The sequence below is a fragment of the Bactrocera latifrons genome, unplaced genomic scaffold, assembly GCF_001853355.1.
Source record: "Bactrocera latifrons isolate USDA-ARS-PBARC rearing strain unplaced genomic scaffold, ASM185335v1 scaffold_124, whole genome shotgun sequence".
NCBI lineage: Eukaryota > Metazoa > Arthropoda > Insecta > Diptera > Tephritidae > Bactrocera > Bactrocera latifrons.
This window is the reverse complement of record NW_017534675.1, coordinates 836,793-859,676: the sequence shown is the minus strand read 5'-3', so window position 1 is coordinate 859,676 and position 22,884 is coordinate 836,793. Positions and strand designations below refer to the sequence as shown.

At 35.6% G+C, this 22,884-nt stretch overlaps 2 protein-coding genes across 2 annotated transcripts; one reads left to right on the top strand and one right to left on the bottom strand.

Annotated features, from left to right (window-relative positions):
• The first annotated feature begins 421 nt into the window (after positions 1–421).
• Positions 422–1,673, top strand: LOC108978605 (protein YIPF6). The gene is made up of 6 exons (XM_018948977.1): positions 422–580; positions 657–788; positions 861–939; positions 1,006–1,171; positions 1,242–1,399; positions 1,467–1,673. Exons 1-6 carry the CDS (start codon positions 563–565, stop codon positions 1,577–1,579), a joined length of 666 nt encoding a protein of 221 aa, XP_018804522.1. The 5' UTR covers positions 422–562; the 3' UTR covers positions 1,580–1,673.
• Positions 1,674–2,600: 927 nt separating this feature from the next.
• Positions 2,601–13,660, bottom strand: LOC108978604 (alpha,alpha-trehalose-phosphate synthase [UDP-forming]). Its single transcript, XM_018948976.1, has 7 exons — positions 13,116–13,660; positions 12,655–12,840; positions 8,483–8,639; positions 4,523–5,802; positions 4,131–4,458; positions 3,215–3,508; positions 2,601–3,139 (listed from the first exon to the last, which is right to left on the bottom strand). Exons 1-7 carry the CDS (start codon positions 13,118–13,120, stop codon positions 2,888–2,890), a joined length of 2,502 nt encoding a protein of 833 aa, XP_018804521.1. The 5' UTR covers positions 13,121–13,660; the 3' UTR covers positions 2,601–2,887.
• Between the last annotated feature and the right edge of the window lie 9,224 nt (positions 13,661–22,884).

Genomic DNA, 22,884 nt, shown 5'->3' with positions numbered 1-22,884 from the left:
TCGGAGTTTAGTCTTAGTTGTAATTGTTTCATATCTTTTTAAAGTTATATAAAACTTATCACGGCGTTTTCTTTTGTTTTATAAACATAATAATRTAATAATAACCTAAAATAGGCTTCCTTCAAATATACAAGACAACTGTAAATAAACAGACCAACTGTTCCCAACAGCATATTGACATTATAAACCTTTTTTTTTTTATAAAATTCTAAAAAACATCATTTAACACTAAATAATTATGATATTAAAGTGACTAAAAAAAATACAAAGTTCATAAAAAAATTAAAAACTAATTTTTAATTATTCTAATAAAAAAGCACAGGGTGTCAAACAGGTTTGTGCATCAACTAGAAAGTGTTTTCAACTGTTCTCATTGCCAGCGCAACTTATCAGCTGTTTTTATCATTACTGCTGACGTTTATGTATTGTCTACAATTAATTTGTGTAAATAAAAATTKTTTGCGGAGCCGAAAAAGTTACGACAACGAAAATTATAGTTTATAAAAATATATTAATTCATTAGTAGAATAGTGAAAATCCACAGAATTGACGAAACACAGAAATGGACACTAAACTGGATGTAAGTTCACGAAATTGCTGCACCGAACAACAAAACAAACTTTTCTAACTCTTGCACTACACATGTTTCTATACAGATGTTCGATGATAACATTTCGGCTTCTTCCCAATTGGAAGGTGATATGTCCATACCGGGAGCACGTAAGAATACATCACAAATAGGCGCACCGGATTTCAACACACTAGATGAGCCAATTAAAGAGACATTCGTGCGTATTTCGGCCAAAAAGCTAACTGCATTTTTAATGACTCATATTTTTTTGTAATTGTTATCATTGCAGCTACGAGATGTGCGCGCAGTTGGCGTAAAATTCTATCATGTGCTCTATCCTAAGGAGAAGTCCAGTTTGCTGCGTGATTGTGAGTGCTAAAAGTCGTAGCGCAGAAACTTGTAAACAAAAGAAATCATTTACTTGAATATTTTAGGGGATTTATGGGGCCCACTAGTCCTCTGTACATTTATGGCTACCATACTGCAAGGTTCAGCAGATAGCATGTATGATGGCGGTCCAGAGTTCGCACAAGTTTTTGTTATCGTATGGATAGGTGCGGCTATAGTTACTCTCAATTCGAAGCTCCTTGGTGGCAATATGTAAGTACAAATAAAAGATATGTTTAATGTTATGCTTCTAAGTTTATTTGTTCCACAACTTTTTTTGTAGCTCGTTTTTCCAATCCGTCTGCGTATTGGGCTACTGCCTTACACCAGTGGCGATAGCGTTGATTGTGTGTCGTGTTATTTTGCTAGCTACCCAAACGAAATTAGCATTTTTTTTGCGACTAGTAACCACTACGATAGGATTTGTGTGGGCCACATATGGTAAGTCACAAATTYTATATTTTTTCTAATTTGAAATGTATTCGAGGACTTAAATATGTGTTTTTAGCTTCTTTTATATTTCTTGGCGAAAGTCAGCCACCAAACCGTAAACCACTTGCCGTATATCCAATATTTCTATTTTTCTTCATCGTATCCTGGTTAGTTATATCGCATACTTAAGTAAATAGTATGTGTATTTWGATTATTTAGTCTACGTTTATCAAACTTATAATGAATTCCATGAGAACATAAAACCAATTTAATTTAGTAATACTGTAAAATGATAATGTCTAAGCGCATAAGGAAATAAAAAAGATAAATAAATAAAAAAAAYGTACTTAAATACTATTGATTAATTTACTCCGAACACAAAACTTTTATTTATTTATTTTTCTTTTTAATTTTGATAAAAAAAATATGTAAAATGAATTTCTATATACAATGATATTTTAAGCTGATATGTGCACCGCAGGGATTTCTGCCATTAAAAACTATAGTTCGCCCACGACAGTATGGTCTTCGAAACTGGAACGGACCCAGATTTTTATCCGGCCAAGGACTGTCAACTCGGCATAATTGTGCCGCTACAACAACAACAACAACAACAACAACAAAAGTTCTTGGCCTCGTGAAAATGTGGGTCAGTTCCGGCTAAATAGACCCCACTGTTGCGAGAATCTACAACTGAGGGCTCTGTTGTTGTTGTTTTAACCGATACTTAATTCCCGTTAGGATGATAAGGATCTGTCTCTTATACACATCTAGATGTGTATATTTCGACGGGGTCGGATCAAAGAGGAAAGGGTGTTAGATGAGTGGGGTTGACAGGGCATGGCAAGACGAACATCTTATGTTTCTATTCTTGTAGCTACAGAGTAGACCGTTGGATGACCTCGATGATAACTTACCTAATGCTTACCATCCACAAGGTGATTAAGTACCCTTTACAAAAAGAACATTAGACAGTTTTGGCGGGATATAAATCCGAGTCTATTCCAATTATGAAGTCCTGTTCCCCTTTCTCAGGCTTCTGCTTCAAATTTATGATTTATAACSTTTTGTATTAAATCTCCATGACTGTATTAAATATCGTGAAATTATCTAAAAAGCCCTAGAAATCACCCCAACTCTTGCCAATTGTTCGGAGATGCTCTCTTCCAGCTAATTTCCAAAAATATTATCGTCCATACACACATTCATATATAGTTCTTTCGTTCTTTTTTTTTTATTTAAAATTGCATTCACATATAAATTCTTAACTTAAAAATACGTAAATATATACATACATATACATATAGATATGCCTTCTGTAATTTAATTATGCTTACTGTCCACTAAAACCTAAAAAAAAAACTCATTCTCTAAGAGAAAAAGAATTGCTTTGCACATCTGCTAAAGCCCACAGAGATTAAAATACACCAACTAATAGGCTTTCTGCAATACTTCCGCTTTCAAAAATCGGTAGACATCGACTTCTTATCTTGCCGGCTACACATGTTCCACATCGAGGTTATTACTCGTTCTCGAAGAAATCTCTAATGACATTTGMGTACGTACACCATCYTCGCGACGATTACGATAGGTCAATGAATTTGCACGCGCCTTACGACCCATAAAGTGACGTTCGACCCATTTGAGTAGCGTATATACCGAATCGGTTGAGGGCAAACGATGATCGGCTGCGGTACGCACGATATCCGATGAGGTGACACGGAATGTGCGCGCCATACCTTTGAGCGCCTGGCGAGTGGATAATCAAATGTTATCATTTAGGAGATAGCGGTTAAATGCTAAAGCCGTCCATTTTCTACTTACCACCATGGCATCTTCATCGGTCAGATCGTCACCTACGTATATAATCTTAATGCGTTCACTCCAATCGACACCGAACGATGTCCGTAATATGTAAATTGATGCGCGACCCTTGTTCCATTGTACGGGTGGCCGGGCTTCCAGAGCACAATGAGCTTCGGTTGCTTTGAATCCGTACTTAATTATAAGTCCACGCGCTTTCTCGATCATCGCCGGACGTAAYTCGGCTGGCGTTTCACGATAATGGAATGTGAGTAGTGCGCCTTTGTTTTCCACCCAAGCSCCGTCACGACAAACCTAAAAGGTATAAGTCCTTATTATTGTACGTTTTTGAAATCAAAATWAATTTTTTTTGTCGATATCCTGCTTTTAGGGGAATTGACTATGTGTACTAAAATTTTGTCTTCAATGCATTATGTTTTAACATCTCGATTGAAGCTGGGTTTTAATAATATAGTTATTCCGTTCCATAAAATTACGATTCTAAATCTAATACAAATCATGCCAATTTTCTTCGAACAAAACTCTCATTGGGTCTCATAACTCATAACCTATTTTAAATGATTTACTTGACCGATTACTCATCATTTCCATTATTTTAGTATATTTTTTTCCTTCGGTAAATAAGATTTCAAATACTTCCCCGACATCTCTTAAACCAATAATTGATAATCGCAACAATATTCAGACCTTTATATGGTTCTTCATTAATCTACTTTTTAACTTGTTTTGAATCTGTCCTTGGTTGCACAATAGACCTAAGACCGCGGTGTATTCCTCGGGTAATAATTAATTCGATCAATCAAAATATTTTTACTCTACCGATAGCTGATGTGAGTTCCGTTATTTCGAGTTAAAAATTCCGTCGACAGTCAAACCGRTTTATATAAAATTTCATGCGAGYTCTCATAACACTTACCGAGTCCTGAAGCGCCTTCAATAAATGACTAACTTTGTCCTCGTACTCAATCGGCATTGGATGCACGAACTTGCTGCCATCAGGATGCAGAATTTCCAAACCATGGTTACCGGCATAAGTAATGCCCTCAATACCAACCATGCGCTTCACATTGTCCACATTACGACCGGAGATGACGGCGACATAAACATCAGAATGATTTGAAAGCTTAAAGAGCACATTTTTAATTTCGGGCGAGAGTGTGGCGAGATCTGGATGCGGTGCTATCGGCGCCAACGTACCATCATAATCCAACAAAAGCGCCAATTTATGATTGTAACCGATGTATCTGGAAGCAAAAGACCATACAAACTAACACTTGTTCCACAAAAGAAGCAACAAAAGCCACTTACTTGAGTAGATAATCGTCAAAGTCGTCCACAGTCACGGGCTGCATTATAGTTGTGCCGACATCATCGACATCCAGTGTGCCCATCGCCTTCAGGAACGAACGCATCCAATTGCTAACATCACATTCTGACTCGCGTCTACGCAAACGGCTCATACGAAGTATACGTTCATCTTCGGGCATCGTGAGTGCACGATGTATGACCTCGGCCGCGGCATGCACTTCATAAGGATTGCAGAGCAATGCTTCGTGCATCATCTCACCAGCGCCGGCGAAGGGTGAGATTACCAACACACCGGGACTCGCATTAATCTGACAAGCAACAAACTCTTTTGCTACCAAGTTCATGCCATCACGCAGTGGTGTTACCAAACAGACGGCAGCATCGCGATACAAAGCGGCCAAATCGTCTTGCGCCACATAATCGTAGATATAACGTATAGGCGCCCAATTGGCTGTCGTGAAACGACCATTGATGCGTCCAATCAGTTGATCTACCTCCTCCTTCAGTTCTCTGTATTCCTTGACATCGGTACGTGATGGCACGGATATCTGTAGTAAACTGACTTTCTCCTTATGCTGTGGATACTTTTCCAATAAGGTTTCGAAGGCCATCAAACGATGGACCAAACCCTTGGTATAGTCCAACCTATCCACACCCAAAATGATCTTTTGCTTATCACTCTTCAGCAATTTACCAGCGGTCTTCGCTAAAGTCACGAACCGATCGTAGGGTATGCCAATGGGTAGCGGTCGTATGCGCACAGTGCGTTCACCCTGTTCGACGAGTAGATTATTGCGATCGACACGACAACCCAAATTGCGTTGACAACAGTCGACGAAGTTCAGACAATAGTCTTGAATGTGGAAACCCACCATATCACAGCCCAACATACCTTGGAGTATTTCATCGGCCCAAGGGAATAAACGGAAGATATCCCATGGTGGGAATGGTATGTGCAAGAAGAAGGCCAGTCGACATGGCAACTGTTTCTCCTCGGCCTTTTCACGTATCCAATTGGCGGCCAACATTAAATGATAATCGTGAATCCAAATAATTGGCGGTGTGTTGTTATCTAAAGCTTTGTTTTGCTCCAAACACTTCTCGAGTGCCTCAATTGTGCGTGCCGCGAAATGTTTATTCACCGTTACATAGTTATGCCAGTGTTCGGCGCCGAAGGTGGCACGACCGGGCATGGAATGGAAGAGCGGCCAGAATATCTTGTTGCAGCATCCATTGTAGTAGCTATCGAAAATCGCGGCATTTATATTGACGGAGACGACCTACAGCAAATGACGTGACAGAGTGAAGATAAGATAAGCGGGTGAATTTAGAGTTGGCGCGTATTAAAGTAATAAAATAAAGTAAAATACAATTTAATCTAATTTAATTATGATTTAAATAGGAAATAATAATAAAAATGTAATACTTGTATACATACATAAAATATATAATAATGTAGTGAAAAAAGTCATACTAAATGTCATTATAAAATGAATATTTTGTGCAAAAATTGCACTTTGATGACGTTCCTCTATCAACGAACATTAAAAGTGACGGCCTACGCCTTTGGACTTTGTACGATCGATAATTCCATTTTCTTTGATTATTGAGTATTAATTAATCGGTATATGTTTACAGAGATATGTATTGTATACATATTGAATTGATTGAATAGACTCGCTAAACAGGCTTATATTAGGTTCTCAAATATTTCCTTTCCGCCTTTTTGTCTTTTGAATTTTGCTTCTATGTATAAAGCGCTACAGAGCTCGTATCTGGCAATACTATACATCTTCGAAAGGTCTTCTCACTATTTTAAAGTTTATCTTCGTTAAAAGCAAATCTGCTAGAGAAATGGTGAGATTAATGGTGTTTTGGGGCATGATACTCCGTCACTTCGAATGGCGGAAGAATGGTTTCGGCGATTCAGGGCGGGTGAAAACGACACCATGGATAAGCCAGCCGGCGGAAGACCAGTGACAACGAATACCGATCAAATCATGTCAAGTTAGACCGGCATACGTCATCTCGTGACATCGCCCAGAAGATAGGAGTTAGTCACCAAACCATTTTAAGCCATCTGCAGAAGTCCGGATACACAAAAAATCTTGATGGTAGGGTGCCATATGATTTGACGCAAAAAAACCTTCTGGATCGAATCAACGCCTGCGATATGCTGCTGAAACGGAACGAACGAGACCCATTTTTTAAGTGGATGATGACTGGCGACGAAAAATGGATAACATACGACAATATCAAGCGAAAACAGTTGGTATCGAAGGCCGGTGAGTCGTTCCAAACAGTGGCCCAGTCGAAATTGACGGCCAGCAAGGTTTTGCTGTGTGTGTTTGGTGGGATTGGAAGGGAATCATCCACTACGAGCTGCTCCCACGCTTAATTCTACCATCTACTGCGAACAACTGAATCGCTTGAAACAGGCGGTCGACCAGAAGCGTCCAGAATTGGCGAACAGGAAGGGTGTAGTGTTCCAACACTTCTTTGATGACTTCGTTGATAACTCGTCAGAGCTACGGGAGCTCGGATGAGACGTTTTATCGCATCCACCATATAGCCCGGACATAGCGCCACCTGTTCCTGTCCATGGCGAACGCTCTTCTTGGTGTAAAGTTGAACTCAAAAGAGGCTTGTCCGAGTTCCGATGATATGGGTATGGGTACGGGTATCTGGAAACAGATTATCGAACGAAACGGCGCATATTTGAACTAAAACCGATCACTGTTACACTTTTTATAAAGCATTGAATAAAGAGCAAAACAGCGGAAGGGAGATATTTGACAACCTAATATTAAGTTCAAAACCAAGTTTTTAATACCCTGAATAGGTCGAAGCTAGTAGGGAAAGTTGCAGGAAGAGTCTTCTGTGAGGAGCTCTCCTTCAAACTTAGCTTTAGRCTATAGGCCTGTTTAGGCAGAAGAGGTTGCTAGCAGTAAATTTACTATCCCAAAGCAGTAATGTTCAAAATTAATCATGGAGTGTGTGTCCTGACTAGAAAAATCATTTTATCATCAGATTCGTTTGGGTCACATCAGAGTAGAAACATTAGCATCTCCACTGTCATTTTGCACTCTAACAGACGTTGGTCGACAACCAGCTCCTCTGCCACTGTGAGGTCCTTCTGGGCTAGAGTAGAATGTTAGTGATCTATTGAACTGCTTGCTCTTAGTAAGTTTCATTTTACCGCAATCGTATGTGTTCTTACATGACATTGTCCGATAAGCACTCATGCTGTAAACCTAAGGGGCCAGACGCAAATTGTCAAAGTTGTATGGAAGAACCAATTTGTGGTCGGCTCAAAGCGTTTTGTCGATTTATGGAGGTCTTTATGATACCTTTCTTATAGAAATTCTAGACACCACAATGAAACAACGTCATATGCAGGCCGTTCTGGGATCGTCTTCTTAGGATTAACAATATAACCTAAACTAACTTAACCTTCTAACATCCTGATTTAAACGTCGGAGACACTATAAAATGGATGTATATATAAGAAGTTGCTCCTTAAGAGCTGCCATATAAACTGGCCGATCCGTTCCCATGACAGCCAGGTTTAAATCCGTGTCCTTGTATGAAAAACTTCTTTATTTCATAAGATACCTTCCCAAAATTTTGGCAGATGTTATTGCCCAAGGCAACAGTATAATTTACGAAGCTGATCATTTGAAAACAAGATAAATATCTTTGTATACCCTCTCATGCTATAATAAATGCACCTCTGAAGGGTATGTTTGCTTCGGTGCAGCCGAATTTTATGCTTTATGGTGTCTGTTGTCTGACCTTATAAAATTAGAAATGTACCTTAGACAAATTTTATCTATTCATAAATTAATATACTCATTTTAAGAGCATTAAAAAAGTTAATTTTAATCCAAAATTCGATATGAGGTTTTTCGACACACCCTAATGTATATATGTATGTGTATTTCTTAAATTAATACTCACTTGATCGGATTTCAAGCCTGCTGTAGGCGTTTGATCCGTTGGATTCGATTCGGGTATGGGCTCATTTGAATCTTCCAAATGTATGCCTGGCCAGCCGACCCACAAGCCTTTACCCTTAATCACCACCGGACAGACAGCAGTTACAAGACCGCCAGCGCTGCAGATAAGCGAAAGAAATGAAAGATGAAAAAATTAGTAAACTACAGAAATCAATAACAAATATAACATATTTTCAATAAATAAATTAATAACATCTTATTTACATATACATAATGCATGTAATAAAGCAGATTACAGCTCCACATGAATTAATAATAATAACATAAGTATGTATTTTAATCAGTATTTGCAAAGTGCTAGACAGGATAATGCAAATAAGAGCAGGCGCGTCAAAGGAAAACACGGCGCCACGCAAACAAACGCACATTTATATAATTTATAAATATATACATATGTATATATGTATGTCATTCTATATGCGGAAATATATTTGTACATACGTAGATCCGACTTATATGACCGTTAGTATTCACTTATATGTGTATATACATACATATATATGTGATTGTGTGTATGTGCGTGATAATTATCAGGTTGATAAGCTTAATAACACTGCCGCCGGTACTACTGACTCTTTACTGCCCAGCCTCTAGCGAATCCATACATTCTGTTTACCGAATATGTTCACGCGCTCACTGATGAACGTAATCACCAGCGAGTATATGAATAGAAGCGCCAAAAAAAGAGTAAATAATTTTAAAAAATTATAGATGAAAAAGTAAAGTATAAAAACGCAAAAAAGAGGCAGGCATCAACAGTATCTGTGGGGTTGGTCGCCTGTCGGCGGTGGTTACACTCAAATTTATTGAACCCGGTCTAGGTCCTTGATCTCATGTATGCTATGTTATACATATGTATATATGTTGCTATCAATATACATATACACTTACAATATATATATTTATATATTTATTCATAATTATTATATATACATATATATATTTATATATTGATATTATTTTTAATTAATGAGAAAGGGCAGAATCGTACTTCAATGCTCATATTATTACATTTAATATTTTTTTCCCTGTATGGCAATGGTAAATATTTTTGTTATTGAGTTACAATTATTTTCTTCTTTATTGGCGTAGATACCACTTACGCGGTTGTAGCCGACTTTGAGTTATAGATCTAGTAAATCAAGTAAAAAAAAAAAACCAAAACCAATCCAATCCAATTTTTCATTGAAGATTAAATATTTATTCTTCTTTTTTATCGTTTATTTGGATAGCCGATAGTACCTAAAATGGGATCTCTCTGCTCTTCAGACGCTACTAATTTTTGAAATTTGAAAAATAATTTTGGAAGATATTTTATGCCGGGGTTCTAAAATTTTCTCCATACATGTTTTAAGACATTAATTTGTAAGGAAAATCAGTTCTTATAGCATAATTACGAGCAGTGTTTGTCCCCAGCTAACTCCTCAAGCTTGCTTGTACTTTTTGCGAATATTTCACTAAGGCTTCAAATACCCTTACCTACCAACAAAACTGTAAACGGATGATGACTTTTAACATAACCCTTCAATATCTGACAAACGTCCTTCATTTGTTATACTATATATCGCCATACAAAATGCGAATTAACGAAACATCACTTTTCGTAAGTTTACAGGCGAAGGAAAAACGATATAATAGAAACCAGAAATAGTGAAACAAAATTTGAGTTTTGTTTATAAAAAGGTTATATGTATGTATGGTTATTATACACTCGTATTGAAACAAAATTAGAGTTTTCGTTATAAAATGATTATATATTGGTTATTATATCTGACAATGATTTTAATTTTTTTTTTTAATGATGCGTTGTTTTGCATTTTAGGCGGCCATATATTCAAGTAAATTAAAGATGCATCTTAACCTTCGGTTAATTTTGAGTTTACAGTTAATCTTTTAGCTTCCTTCTCTTCACCTGCTTACCTTTCAACAAGTTATTTATACGCATGTACGTTCATCTCATCCGCGTAAGATTGCGTGTTTTTAACAAATAGTTGCTAATCGTAAAATAATTATGAAGCCGCAGCCGTAAATATTTTTAATTTAAATCATTATATCAAATCAACTCATAGTAAAGTGCCATAAAAACAAACCGGCGTGTTCGGTGAAATGCCTTTCTCGTGCTTTCATTTGCTGAAAACAAGCTTGATATCTATTTTACTTTCTTCGAAACTCGTGGTACGAATGACAACAATTTTTATGTTAGTTGAAGGTTAAAGATTTGTAGTTAGCAGTGCTGATAAATTGATAATATTATGCGCAAATCTCTATTTATGTATTCACAAATTATGTAATTAAAGGATATTTATAGCACTTATGTGTAAAACAAATATTAATTGCACAAACGCTTTACTGGCTGTTTTTCAACTCATTTTCAAACCGATACGAATTTATAACCGACTAAAAATCATTTGGAGAAAATTTTCTGACGCTACTACCATAACCGAAACTCGAAAAATTTTTTACGTTTTATTTTGTAATATTGTGCGGTATTCCCACACCACTGGCTCGGAAGATCTTGTGACTGAAGGGGAGCAGGTGTAAAGCATTAGTTATCAATTTAACGTCACTAAGTGCTTCAAATATTGAACACTCTTCTTTCACATGCACACAGTCCAAGTGCCAAATCAATCATTAATCTATTAGATTAATGTAGATTAACTTTCAAATTAAGAAGTGCTTGTTGTAATGATGCATAGAAATAGATTTTTGCCATTGGTGTTAGTTTTAAGTATGAAAAAAATCTGAGAAATTAAAATATTAGCATTTCCGATGAATTAATGGTTTTGATTTTGTTTATTGTATCGTGTGAGACGTGATAGAACATATCTTACCGGCTTACCCTAACAGACGCAATTGTTCATTTTCGTATTATTACACAATGGTTGTTTATTTTATTATTTTTGTGCTATAAAATGGGACTGAAAAATAATACTGCAATCTTTGGTTATGTCAGAAGCCGGATACATTTCATTAAACAGAAAAATAAACTCTCTGCCAGAAAAAAACATTTAAAATACACTTCAGGAAATTGCCTGAAAAATATCTAAAATGCTATTAATGACGTAACTAACTACTTAGTCTATAGTCTCCTATCGAAGTTCTTTGCAGAAAAAATATCCAAAAATCGCTACAGCGTTTCTTGTAGAAAGAGAACGGAGTCAAATAATCTTTCAACACGATTTTCTCTGAATGAAATGTTTTCCAAAACGGTTTCCACTCTCTAGTTCCAATTTGGAGAGAACATTTTTAACCTAATTCTCTATCGCGCTATGGAAGCCTATTTTTGAAATCTTCCTAGTTTTTTTTTACTACCTACCTATCCGCTAACTAGGTTGAGGTAGAGAATGTTTCTATTGTAGATACCTAGCTTTTGTCTAAAGATATAGGCATTTGCATGAAAATTCAGTGTAATTGAAAAACTGCAGCTTTTGCGAAAGTGATTCTTCACTATGACAATACTACAGACTCCTCGTTGTTTCGGAAATTTATTGAGCGCTTAACATTTGTAGGTTGTGTGTTCAACTATCTGTTAGGGTTTACAATTACGCACAAATGTTTCTAATCTCAAATATTGTCAACTTTGCGGGTATTTTATTGACATGAAAGACATTCTCAGAAACTTCATGAAGTCCTCGGCTTTATTCTGCAGCCATACTTTACAAAAACGGAAAATATAGTATGTTCCTAATTATACACGGAACAGGATATATTAAGTTTGACACTAAAGCTGCGAAGCTGCTAATTTATCGGAACGGTCGATATCGTGGCCACTATAACATTTAGCTGTCATACAAACTGAACAATCTGAATCACGTGCTTGTATGGGAAACTTTTTCATCTGACGAGTTATCTTCACGAAATTTGGCTTGAATCACTATTTAAGGCAGTAATACGATGTAATTGTTCAAATTGATGAACTATATCATATAGCTGCCATTTAATACCCTTCACAAATATTTAAGCTTCCTTAGAAGAACTTGATTCTGATTGTATAGCAGCTTAACCGAAGTTAATGTTTTTTCTTGTTTTTTCCTTAATATTCTCTTACACCTGTCATTCACACATTTTTCTGTAACAAAAATAATCTATACAAGGTTTTATTTTCGTACTCACCTTGCTTTACGTTCCAATTTGTCAGTTTTCGGATCGCGACTCAAAACGAATGGCAAGCGATTCGAGACCACTATCAGACTGGCCTTTGTCACCGGCTCCGAGTTCGTAATTACAATTTCCGTTTCGACCATTGCGGCTTTGGTGTTGTTGCAGCTCGTAGTATATTCCAAAAAATTTAAAATTGGACTATAAGCACACAAATGGTGTCAGTACGTTTACTCTTTAACAAACAGCTGATATTTATGCCAAAAAGTTTAAATGTGTTTTTTAATATTCGAAAAGTCGTTAACTAAGCTAAACCATTTAAATTTATTTTTATACTTTTTTTGGCGTATTTACTTTTCTAGCACATAAATATGAAAATTAGTAACAAAAGCAACAAAGCACTGAGTTCTTTAAAATTGTTGTCAAAAACGTGAACTTGTTCTTTTTTTTTGTTGATTCTTCAAAATATCACCAACCCCATTTATAACTTGTATGCGCTTGCTACTACTTAGCATGCATCTATGTATATATATGTGTGTATGTGAATAAATAATAACGGGAAAGCCTTTTCCAAATTTTCCAACTGATTTAGTAGTAGTCTCTGCCTGTTGGGTCCCAATTGTTGCTGTTGTTATTGATTAAACGGCAAACGTTACGAACGGTGAGAAGTTCAACAACGAACTGAACTAAATCTTGTTCAGGATATGGCTTGTAAAGCCTCGCGCTCGACTTTAAAATGACAACTACAATAACAAAAATAGCAATAACAACAATGACAACGACAACAATCAGCTATTTGATTTGACTCCCGACAACGTCTCGAAGCGTGGTGATCCGTTGCGTCGCGATTGGAACTTGACTTAAGTTGACTTGCCTACAGAAAAAGCATCTCGAGTACTTTTTTTGGTTTTGTTTTTGTTTTTGCCAGATAAGGCGCGTTGTTTGCAATATATTAGTTCTGTTTAATGTTAAATTTTTGTGTTTTTGCATTTGTTGGTATTTTTCTCGTTACGCTGCAGTTTTCCGACGAGTGCGATCGTAATCAATCCACAGACGTGATGCGCACGGGATTACGACCGCATGTACTATGGTGACACTGATTTTCACCGCGGACTCTATTACTTGGCTACTCGGCGGTGATAGTGTGACTTTTCGTGTGAGTATGTATGTGTGAGTGCGTTTGTTTATTGGTAAATACGCGACAAATCGCCACTGCAATGGCAAGTGCAACGTTTGGTTTGGTTGCAATCGCATTAGTCGCCATCCCCCTATCACTGCTCGCGACTACTATCGAAAATTACCGAGTAAACGCACACACGTATACACATGCAGACGAGCAGATGCTACGATCGCTGGCCTGGGTGGGCCGAAGACGCCGCTGACGATCAGCTGCAAAACGACAACGACGACAATGTTGTTGAAAACAGACACACCGAGCCACCGTTATACACACACATATACATATATGTGTGCGAAGACGTGTATTAATAATTATAAACAATAATAAAATATATTAAATAATTATTGTTGTTAAAAAAAGCGACGGGCGTAAGGGCCGCCAGGGGTGCATGCGGGTTTTTTTTTTTCAGTAGAACAGTTCGCAGCCATTTACTTATCAGTTCTCAAATGCACGATTCCAACGGCTGACACTACCAAAACAGTTATAGTACATGCGATATTTAGCACTTTCTATTGATTAGTTGAGTACAGAATATGTAAATTGCGGCCCCAATAGACGTAAGAGACAAGATCACATTTTTATTGCTGATCTAAGTGCGCGGGTTTTGGCAAGCATGGCCACAAATCGAGTTTTAATGCCCGTTTGGGCGCTGATATGTCTATGTATATATGTATATATACTTCTACAGCTATGGACAAGTATTTAGCGCACTTTCTTAATGTCACGTTTGATACTTAATAATGTTATATTTAAAGAAAGTAAACTCGTTATAATRTAAAAAAAAACTATTTATTACCTCACTAAAACCTAAGTTGTCCAAAATTTCTTAGTTTTCTATAGTAAAAATACAACGTTTTGTTCAGTTTAGATTATTAAGTCAAAATTGGATTGGACAAGTATTTAGCACACTTTAAAAGATCAGTAAGGAAAAATAAATATTATTAACACGTGGCGTGAAATTTCTCTTATATTTTATCTAACTTGGTTAATACTTAGTGGAATAACCGTTATTCGTTATCACCGCTTCACATGTGCGTGGCAAGCTCCCTATTAACCTTTAGCATCTGTCCAAAGGAATAGAGTTCCACGTTTCCTGTACTCCTGCCCAAAGCTTGTCGCAATTTTTCTTTCTCATCATTTAACAAGTTCTCGATCGGGTTTAGATCAGGACTTTGCGTTGGCCAATCGAGAAGTGGAATTTTTTCTTGCGCAAGTCAGTTTTTTTTTATCACATTTGCTGTGTGCTTGGGATCGTTCTCGTGCATAAAGATCCAGTTTACAGGCATAATATCCTAAGAATATGACTCCATTGTATTCCTGAGTATATAAAGGTATGCAAATTTATCCATATTCTCTTCTATCTTTACCAGGGGTCTAACTCCACGCCATGAAAACGACCCACATATTTTTAAATTTCCTCCCCCGTGCTTTACGGTCTTTTTGGTGTACCTTGGATTGACTTCTTGGCTTTTTTCACAATGTACAAATACATCAAAATCATTAAAATCAAGAAGACAAATATTTTACCATCAGGACCAATCCGGTTTATCTTAGTTTCGTGCGTAAAAAGTATCCTTTTCCAAAAATTTAAATCTTTTGATCTATGGCTATGAGCAAATGACAAAAGCGCTTTAATATTTTTTTCGACAATAGCGGTTTTTTTCTGCTCACACATCCATACAAATTATTTTCATTTAAACGTCTTCGTACTAGTCTACTTGACACGTTTAAGTCCAATTCTGCATTGACTTCGACCATAATTGCGCGTGAGGACTTGAAAGGATCAGCTTTACACTTTCTAAGAATTATTTTATCCTCGCGGGGGGCTGTTTTGCGAGGGGGAGCCTTGCGAACTTTGTTTTGTTTTAACAAATTTGGATCACTCTCAACATTTCTGATGGCATTGTACACCATTTTTCTTGAACATTTTACTATTTGAGCAATTTTTACTTGATTTGTACCGTTTTTATAAAGGTCCCAAATAATTTTTCTTTTTTCAGTAGAACAGTATAACAGTATTATTAAAATTTTTAATATTACTAAAACTATTGAATACAAGTTCACAACTGAGATTAATTTTTTGTTGGACCAAACACAACTAATGACCGAAAATTATAAGTGCGCTAAATCATTGTCCAACGAATTTATGACGAAATTTAACAAAAACAAATTAGCGGTATCTGAGGGGAAATGATAACGGTTATTTTCCATGCATTTAAATAGGCGACAGAAGCAGTATTGATCTAGTAATAGCAAATTCATGAAAATATCGCTCTCTTAAAAGTAACGGTAATATTTCCAATTATGAATGCAAGTGCGCTAAATCTCTGTCCATAGCGGTATATATGAACGTATTATTGTCGTCACAACAAGCGGATTTTGTGATGTTATAAAAAGTTTGAACCGTTCTTGTTTTTTGCTTTCAACTTGTAGTCACTTCTTTCAATTTTGTCATTGTTTTTGTTTTTTATGCGGTTGTTATCAGTTGTTGACAAGTAACCTTCCCCCATAATGCATGTTCAGCAATACGAAAAACCAATAAAAAATGAACGCTTAAAATTAAACAAATAAGGAGATGCTATGTTCGAACGAAGACGAATATTAATGTTCTAACAATTTGTACGAGTTAAATTGTGTGTAATTTTAAAGGTCCGAAAAACTTTTTTCTTGGAAAGAGTTCTTTTATCGTAAATTTGAGTTCGTTACGTATCGAGTTCGACGATGTTTTTAACAGCGTTGCCTCATACGGGAATGTAACAAGCTGATTTGAGGGAAATATAGATACAAAATTTTTCCCAAAAATAAGCAAAGCGCTATTGCCCAATTTATTTACTGTTGATATAAGGGCAATTCACAATCTTTTGCAAATGGTCTTGCATATTTGCAATTGCAAATTCGCTGTATATTTTGTTATTGTAAAAGCAACAATATGCCTCTCTCATTTGCAATTGCAAATATGCAAGACCATTTGCACCAGATTGCGAATTGCCCCTTAGTAAATCTAATAGAAATCTAATTGAATTTATTTGTCAGACGCTGCGATTTGTAGGCCTACATTGTGTATCCGAAAAGTGTAAATAAAACGCAAAATATTTAATTATTCATCAATATTTATTTTATTGCCTTCAAAGTAATCCTTAACAGATGTAATACACTTATGCCAATGATTTTTCTAGACCTCGAAACACTTTTTATACGAACTTTTTATGATGGCCTTCAGCTCATTCAGCTTATTTTATTTTACCTATCGACTTAAGAGGGGAGTCTGCTTTAGAAGCTTCAAAAATCTCTAAAAAAATATCTCTTTAAAAAATATCTAAGGATATGCCCCCAAAGTTATAGATGGGAATTCTAAATATTTTCGAATATAGAAGGGAAATAGTGAGCGAGCGTCTAGCAAATATATTAGCGAAACTTTGACGAGCGATTTCTCGGTTATTCATTTTTACGATTTTCCTTAATAGGCGGGCAGGATAGAAAAAAACTAAACGGCAAAAACTTTGGCATTAATTATCTTCTTTTTAAACTAAAAAAAAACTAAGACAACATAAAGTAAAATGTTTTTGGCCAAGAACCACTTTTTTCAATTTTTAAAAAATTTGTAAAATTTCACACCTTTTTTTGAATTTTCTTAGTCTAACTAGAACACAAATTATTGAAAAATATGAATCGCTTTGAATTTTTTGTTTCCGATAGAAATTGCGACCTGTATCCTGGCCGCCGTCCGACAAATGCACATGCGAGATGCATTAGGCAATTGCTTGCCAAAGGCAGACTATCAAAGATTGCGTATCCAAAAAATTTGTGAACGATGTATAAATATATAACCACAAACCAATAGAAATTTCGCGTTAATCAATTATTTCTTTCCCTCCCAAAAAAATCCTAAAAAATCGATTTTTTGAAACCCCCCTTAAAACGGATTCCACGGAGCGGCAATTTCAGTTTGGAGAACAAGAAAGATCACACGGAACCCAATCTGGTGAATACGGTGGTTAATCGATGGTATATATTGCGTTTTTGGTCTTAAATTCGGTTACAATCATGACTCGATCCGATAGTGCATTATCATCGTCCCTCCGGGAAAAATACATGATCCACCAAACCACGAATATCGAAAAAGACCTTGATTTTAGAAAGTCTTTGGCGTGTTTTTTTTTTTTGTTTGCGGTGGTGGTATCGATATTCGCAACAAACGAGAGATTTCGAGCACTGCCATCTCTTTAACAGTTGCCTGACGAYTTTCAAGCACCATATCCTTCACTTTTTTAGTTGAAGAGGTAGAATGTCGTCCAGAACGTGGCATGTTTCCAACGATCTCTCAACGGTCTTTGAAGGATTTGTACCACACGTATGTAGGCTTTTGTTTTTGATAAAACTGAAAAACGGTAAGCCTCTTCCAACATTCGCAACGATTCCAGATACGAAATTTGGTTAGAAATACACAACTTTAGACAAAAATTGTCTCCGAGTAATTTAATGAATTTAATCACAATTTCCGGGTGTTTTCGTGAGCACTGTTGTGTTTTTGATATACATATTTGAATTATAACTTTTTGTTATATAACTTAGTTATCTAAAAACCTCATCGGCATATTTTGGCGTTACGAGACTTTGATCTGCTTAACATTGTCCTTATATTCCATGATTTTTTTCGTGTTTTCCATTCCTCAACGTTGCTTTGGGTTGACAAGTAATTACCACCAAGTGCTTGTATGGTAATTTATTGACTAATAGGGTTATACCGTCTATAATCGATCGTCAGAGCTTATTTTGTTATCGACTTACTTCAATCTCAGCGAGGTTAATAGTTGGATAAGAGAGTTTTACATCATACACTATCCTAAAAACTGATCTGAAAACCTCACAAGATAAAATTTAGAGCGTTTTGTGTTCTAATCTCATTAAGAAGCTCAATACTGCTGATTACCCAAACTTACTTGCAAGTACAGACTTGATAAACCCCAAATATGTGTCTAACCACAAAGGACAGAATATTTTCTACCAGAGTATAGCAAACGTCAGTGTTAATGTTTACTTACTGACAACTAATGCTCTTAGCAAAGCTTAGATGTGAACATGTATGTACATATGTATATACTTAGAAAAAAAATTAAACATGAACTCATGGAACTCTTTGTGGAAAGGAATATTCAATTTACTTCTTAATATTTATAATTTACTTTCACCCGAATAATTCATTTCCGGAAAATTTATTTCAAAAATTTCAATTGTCATAATAAAACCCATTTACTTGCTTTTAAAATCTCCTGCCCTAGCACAATAAATATATAATTACAAATAAAACAAAAAATTAATAGAATTGTATTTTCAACATCTTAAATACAAAACACACTAAAATTCTGGCACTTGCTTGTTCGAACCTGTTTTGTCCAACCAAAATCATTAAGCTGCCGATGGAATAGATTATGATTTCATGAAAAATAAATGCATATGTAATAGTGCATATGCACGTCTATGTGTGTATATGTATTTATATATATGTATGTATTTATATACATAATACATAAAATTTTTCGAGGAGTGACGATTCGGTAGACATCATTGATACAAAATAAAAATAACTTCAGCATCTTAGTACATATGGAACAAACATTCACGAAAATTTACTTACTCACGTGATCCCTGACAAATGGTAGTCACTCAGTCTGAACAAGTATTTCGGCGAATAGCTTAATACTAAGAGAAGAAATATAGTTAAATAAAAGTTGGACGTGACGTAGTCTTTTGCTAGAGGAGCAGACAAATTTATGTATAACTATGAAATCTGTCGTATTTTTTATAACAAATTGCAAAAAAAAAAAAACAGTTGAATATTTATTACACTGCCTTATAACAATCAAATCGAATAAAATCTAATAAGGAAAGCAAAATGGGCTAAATTAATTTCATCGAGATTTCTTACAAATCGGCTAATATTTATACCCTGAATAGGGTATGTTATGTTTGCCATGAATTTGTTATAACAATGAGATAAGTAAAGAGATACAAATAAAGAAATGTCGGAGGCTGTATAAAATATATCAACTTGACGCGCTGAGTCGATTTCGGCATTTCCGTCTATCTGTTTCAACGTTCGTTTGTATATACGTGAAATAGTCCCTCAGTTTTTGGAATATCGTTCTGAAATTGGACACTTTCGCATATAACTATTATATCACTTAAACTATCCTAAATCACATCAAATTCATTTCGAAATTACTAAGAGATTAAATTGAGTTTCAACGGAAACAAGGTCCGTGACCTGTCTCAAGACTGCATCTCAGAAACTATTACTCGGATCAACTTGAAAATTTAGAACATTATGCTAGAGGTGTTGTAGAATTTAATAAGGGAATAAAAAAATCGATTTTTTTAAAACCCGTAAACCCATACAACCCCTTAAAGCGAATATACCCCATAAAATCTGTTGGCAAACCGCTTTTATTAGTCAAACAGACATCTCGCGCCCAGAATAAAATACGAACTTCGAAATTATGTCGCGTTCGGTTCCGCTCAAAATTCGGCTTTCCATACTGTTTTATTATTATTTATAATTAGTTTCCATAATAATTTCATACATTTAGTCTTTGCTCGAGGTGCTGTTGTATTTTGCTGATAAGGATGCCACTTAAAGGCCTGCATAAAACTTGGATTGTCATTGTCATATAACATCACTGATCTTGTAGAATGTATGCAAAACAATTCTTATAATGAGAATAAAAGCAATGCATTGCGTATTGTTGTCTAATTTGAAAAATTCTTTTAGTCCAAGGTCGAACTAGCAGAGTACGCTTTTAAGTTTGGTTTTATTTTTGTCTTTGACTYCTTATTCACTCGAAATACGAATTTCACCTCCTTTCAATCCACAAGCAATTTTTTATGAATGAATAATGGCAAAAAGCCTTTAAAAACAACCAACAAATACAGTTATGCTAACTCATTTAATTTTTTATAAAATGCTCTCTTTAAAGCATAATCTCTTAAAACAAACCGCATGAAACCAACTTTACTCAGAATACAAAAATTTTAACTATTGAGTAGGTTCGGTGACCTTCACTTATGAATACTATTGAAATCAATTGTATATTATTTATTTCATTCCAATTAGTGGGCAAAAATCATAACAAATATTATTATTATTTTTTATTTTTTATTGAAATAAAAGAAATTCAAAGTGCGATTATGAGTAAAATCTGACGCAATACTTGTGAGGCAGGTTAATGGGGTCACTATTTTAGCAGCAAATCCGAAAGTTTGCACGTAACTGATATAAATAATTTTTCTATACAAATACTAAAAGACTCGGTGTGTCCCTGGGACTGATGAATTTTGGACAGGAAAAAGTTAATTCAAATACCGAAAAAAAAGTTTCTGGCGAGTCACTATCGATATGTGTGTACATGCCTTCCTTTCCTACAGGTTTTCCTTTCTCATTGACTAAAGAGCTTCAGACCTTCCTTCAGACGGTTCAATTGTTTACATTACGAGTTCGCATTAAGAGGTTTGGCATAGAGAATCAGGGTATAGTCGATGATTCCTAGCCAATACCATCAAGCACATAGTAAAAGCTTCCTAATCATCAATCCTGATTGGTCACCGTTTCCGTCGTTTTTTCATCCTCGGGTAACATTCGCTTCACGAATAAATTTAAAATTACCGGAAAGGGGTAGACGAAAATTAAATTTTGCTTGGTTTTCTATTGAAGTATCAAACAATTACAAAGCTGTCTGATCCGTTTTTTAGTACGAAATCATACCTTTCTAATGCCATTTATTGGACAAATTATGGATTTCCTTCACTAGAAACATTTTTCGAGGACCATTAAATTTTCTTATTGTTTCTTAACTTTTTAGCGTAGAAATAGTTTAAGTAATTTCTTGAATTGGATTCATTATTGAATGGCTACGAGTTTTCAGTTCCAAACACTTCTGTTATTCACTCAGGTTCAATTGGTTAAAACACTTTAAATACCGATAAGTTCCATAGCTATCTGAAAACCATCCAACAATTAGTAGTCTTATACTCAAATTTTGACCACCATAAGACATGCTTGATGAGAAGGAATAAAACTATTCACTAATTTTTCGTCGGTTGGTGACGTATTTCGGGGGCGAGTTTCGTAAATAGCTTCGTGTGTCCCAATCCCTTTTGCACTTTCGCGAGGAGCTCCAAAGCGTAGTTCTCTGTCAAAACTAAAAATTCAATTCGCTCTGAGATACAGTCGCCGTTTTTATGAAAGTTCCATGCAATTGACTGGCTTGAAGTTTGACGTACCATTCGTCATTCGAATGCTAATTGTACCGGGTTTTCCAATAGCGATTATATGATTTCTTAGTGTTCTTTTGGCCTTTTGTAATATGTCATGGTCTTTAAATTTTTTCATTGTCTTCAGCAATTCTTACATTTTAATCATGGAAAGATATACGCAAGACAATTATCTTCTCCGATGAGGCTCATTTTCATGCTGCTACATAAACAAAATTGCCGATTCTGAAGCGTTTTTGGTTTGGTGGAATCATCTGTCATTACTTTTTTTCGAAATGAAGCTGCTGACACCGTTACTTTCAATGGAGAGCTTTATAGATCGATGATACGCAACTTGTTATGGCCACAATTGGAAGAAATCAAATCGCACGACCGAGGCGGACAATTGACTTTTAATAATTTCGACTCGTTGTTGGATCGTATATCCTTCCATGATGAAACGGCAAACATTACTGAAAAGAACAGCTGTCCCTATTAGTATACTTTTGTACCGTCCCTATTGAAAAATCCGTGACTAGCGAATTATATAAGTTTCGATATTCTTGTAAAGATACTATAAGGAGCCAATAAGCACTATCTTATAAAAAAGTGTGTATAATAGCTTAGTTATTACATTTTGCATGCTTAAATCACATTTTTATGTATTGAAAAAAGGCCATAACTGGTAAGGGAACTTCAGACAGATTAAATCCCGAAAGGACGAACGAAGGACTTCCATAAAACTTTAGAAATCGTAGCCATATTTTCCTCAGTGCAAATATGGTAAACATTTAATTACTATGCAACCTTAATTTCTA

Bases quoted from the DNA above. Each gene is read 5' to 3' on its own strand.
- LOC108978605 (XM_018948977.1), top strand. The intron at 1,172-1,241 runs GTAAGTACAAAT...CTTTTTTTGTAG, and splicing joins AAGCTCCTTGGTGGCAATAT to CTCGTTTTTCCAATCCGTCT. The intron at 1,400-1,466 runs GTAAGTCACAAA...ATGTGTTTTTAG, and splicing joins ATTTGTGTGGGCCACATATG to CTTCTTTTATATTTCTTGGC.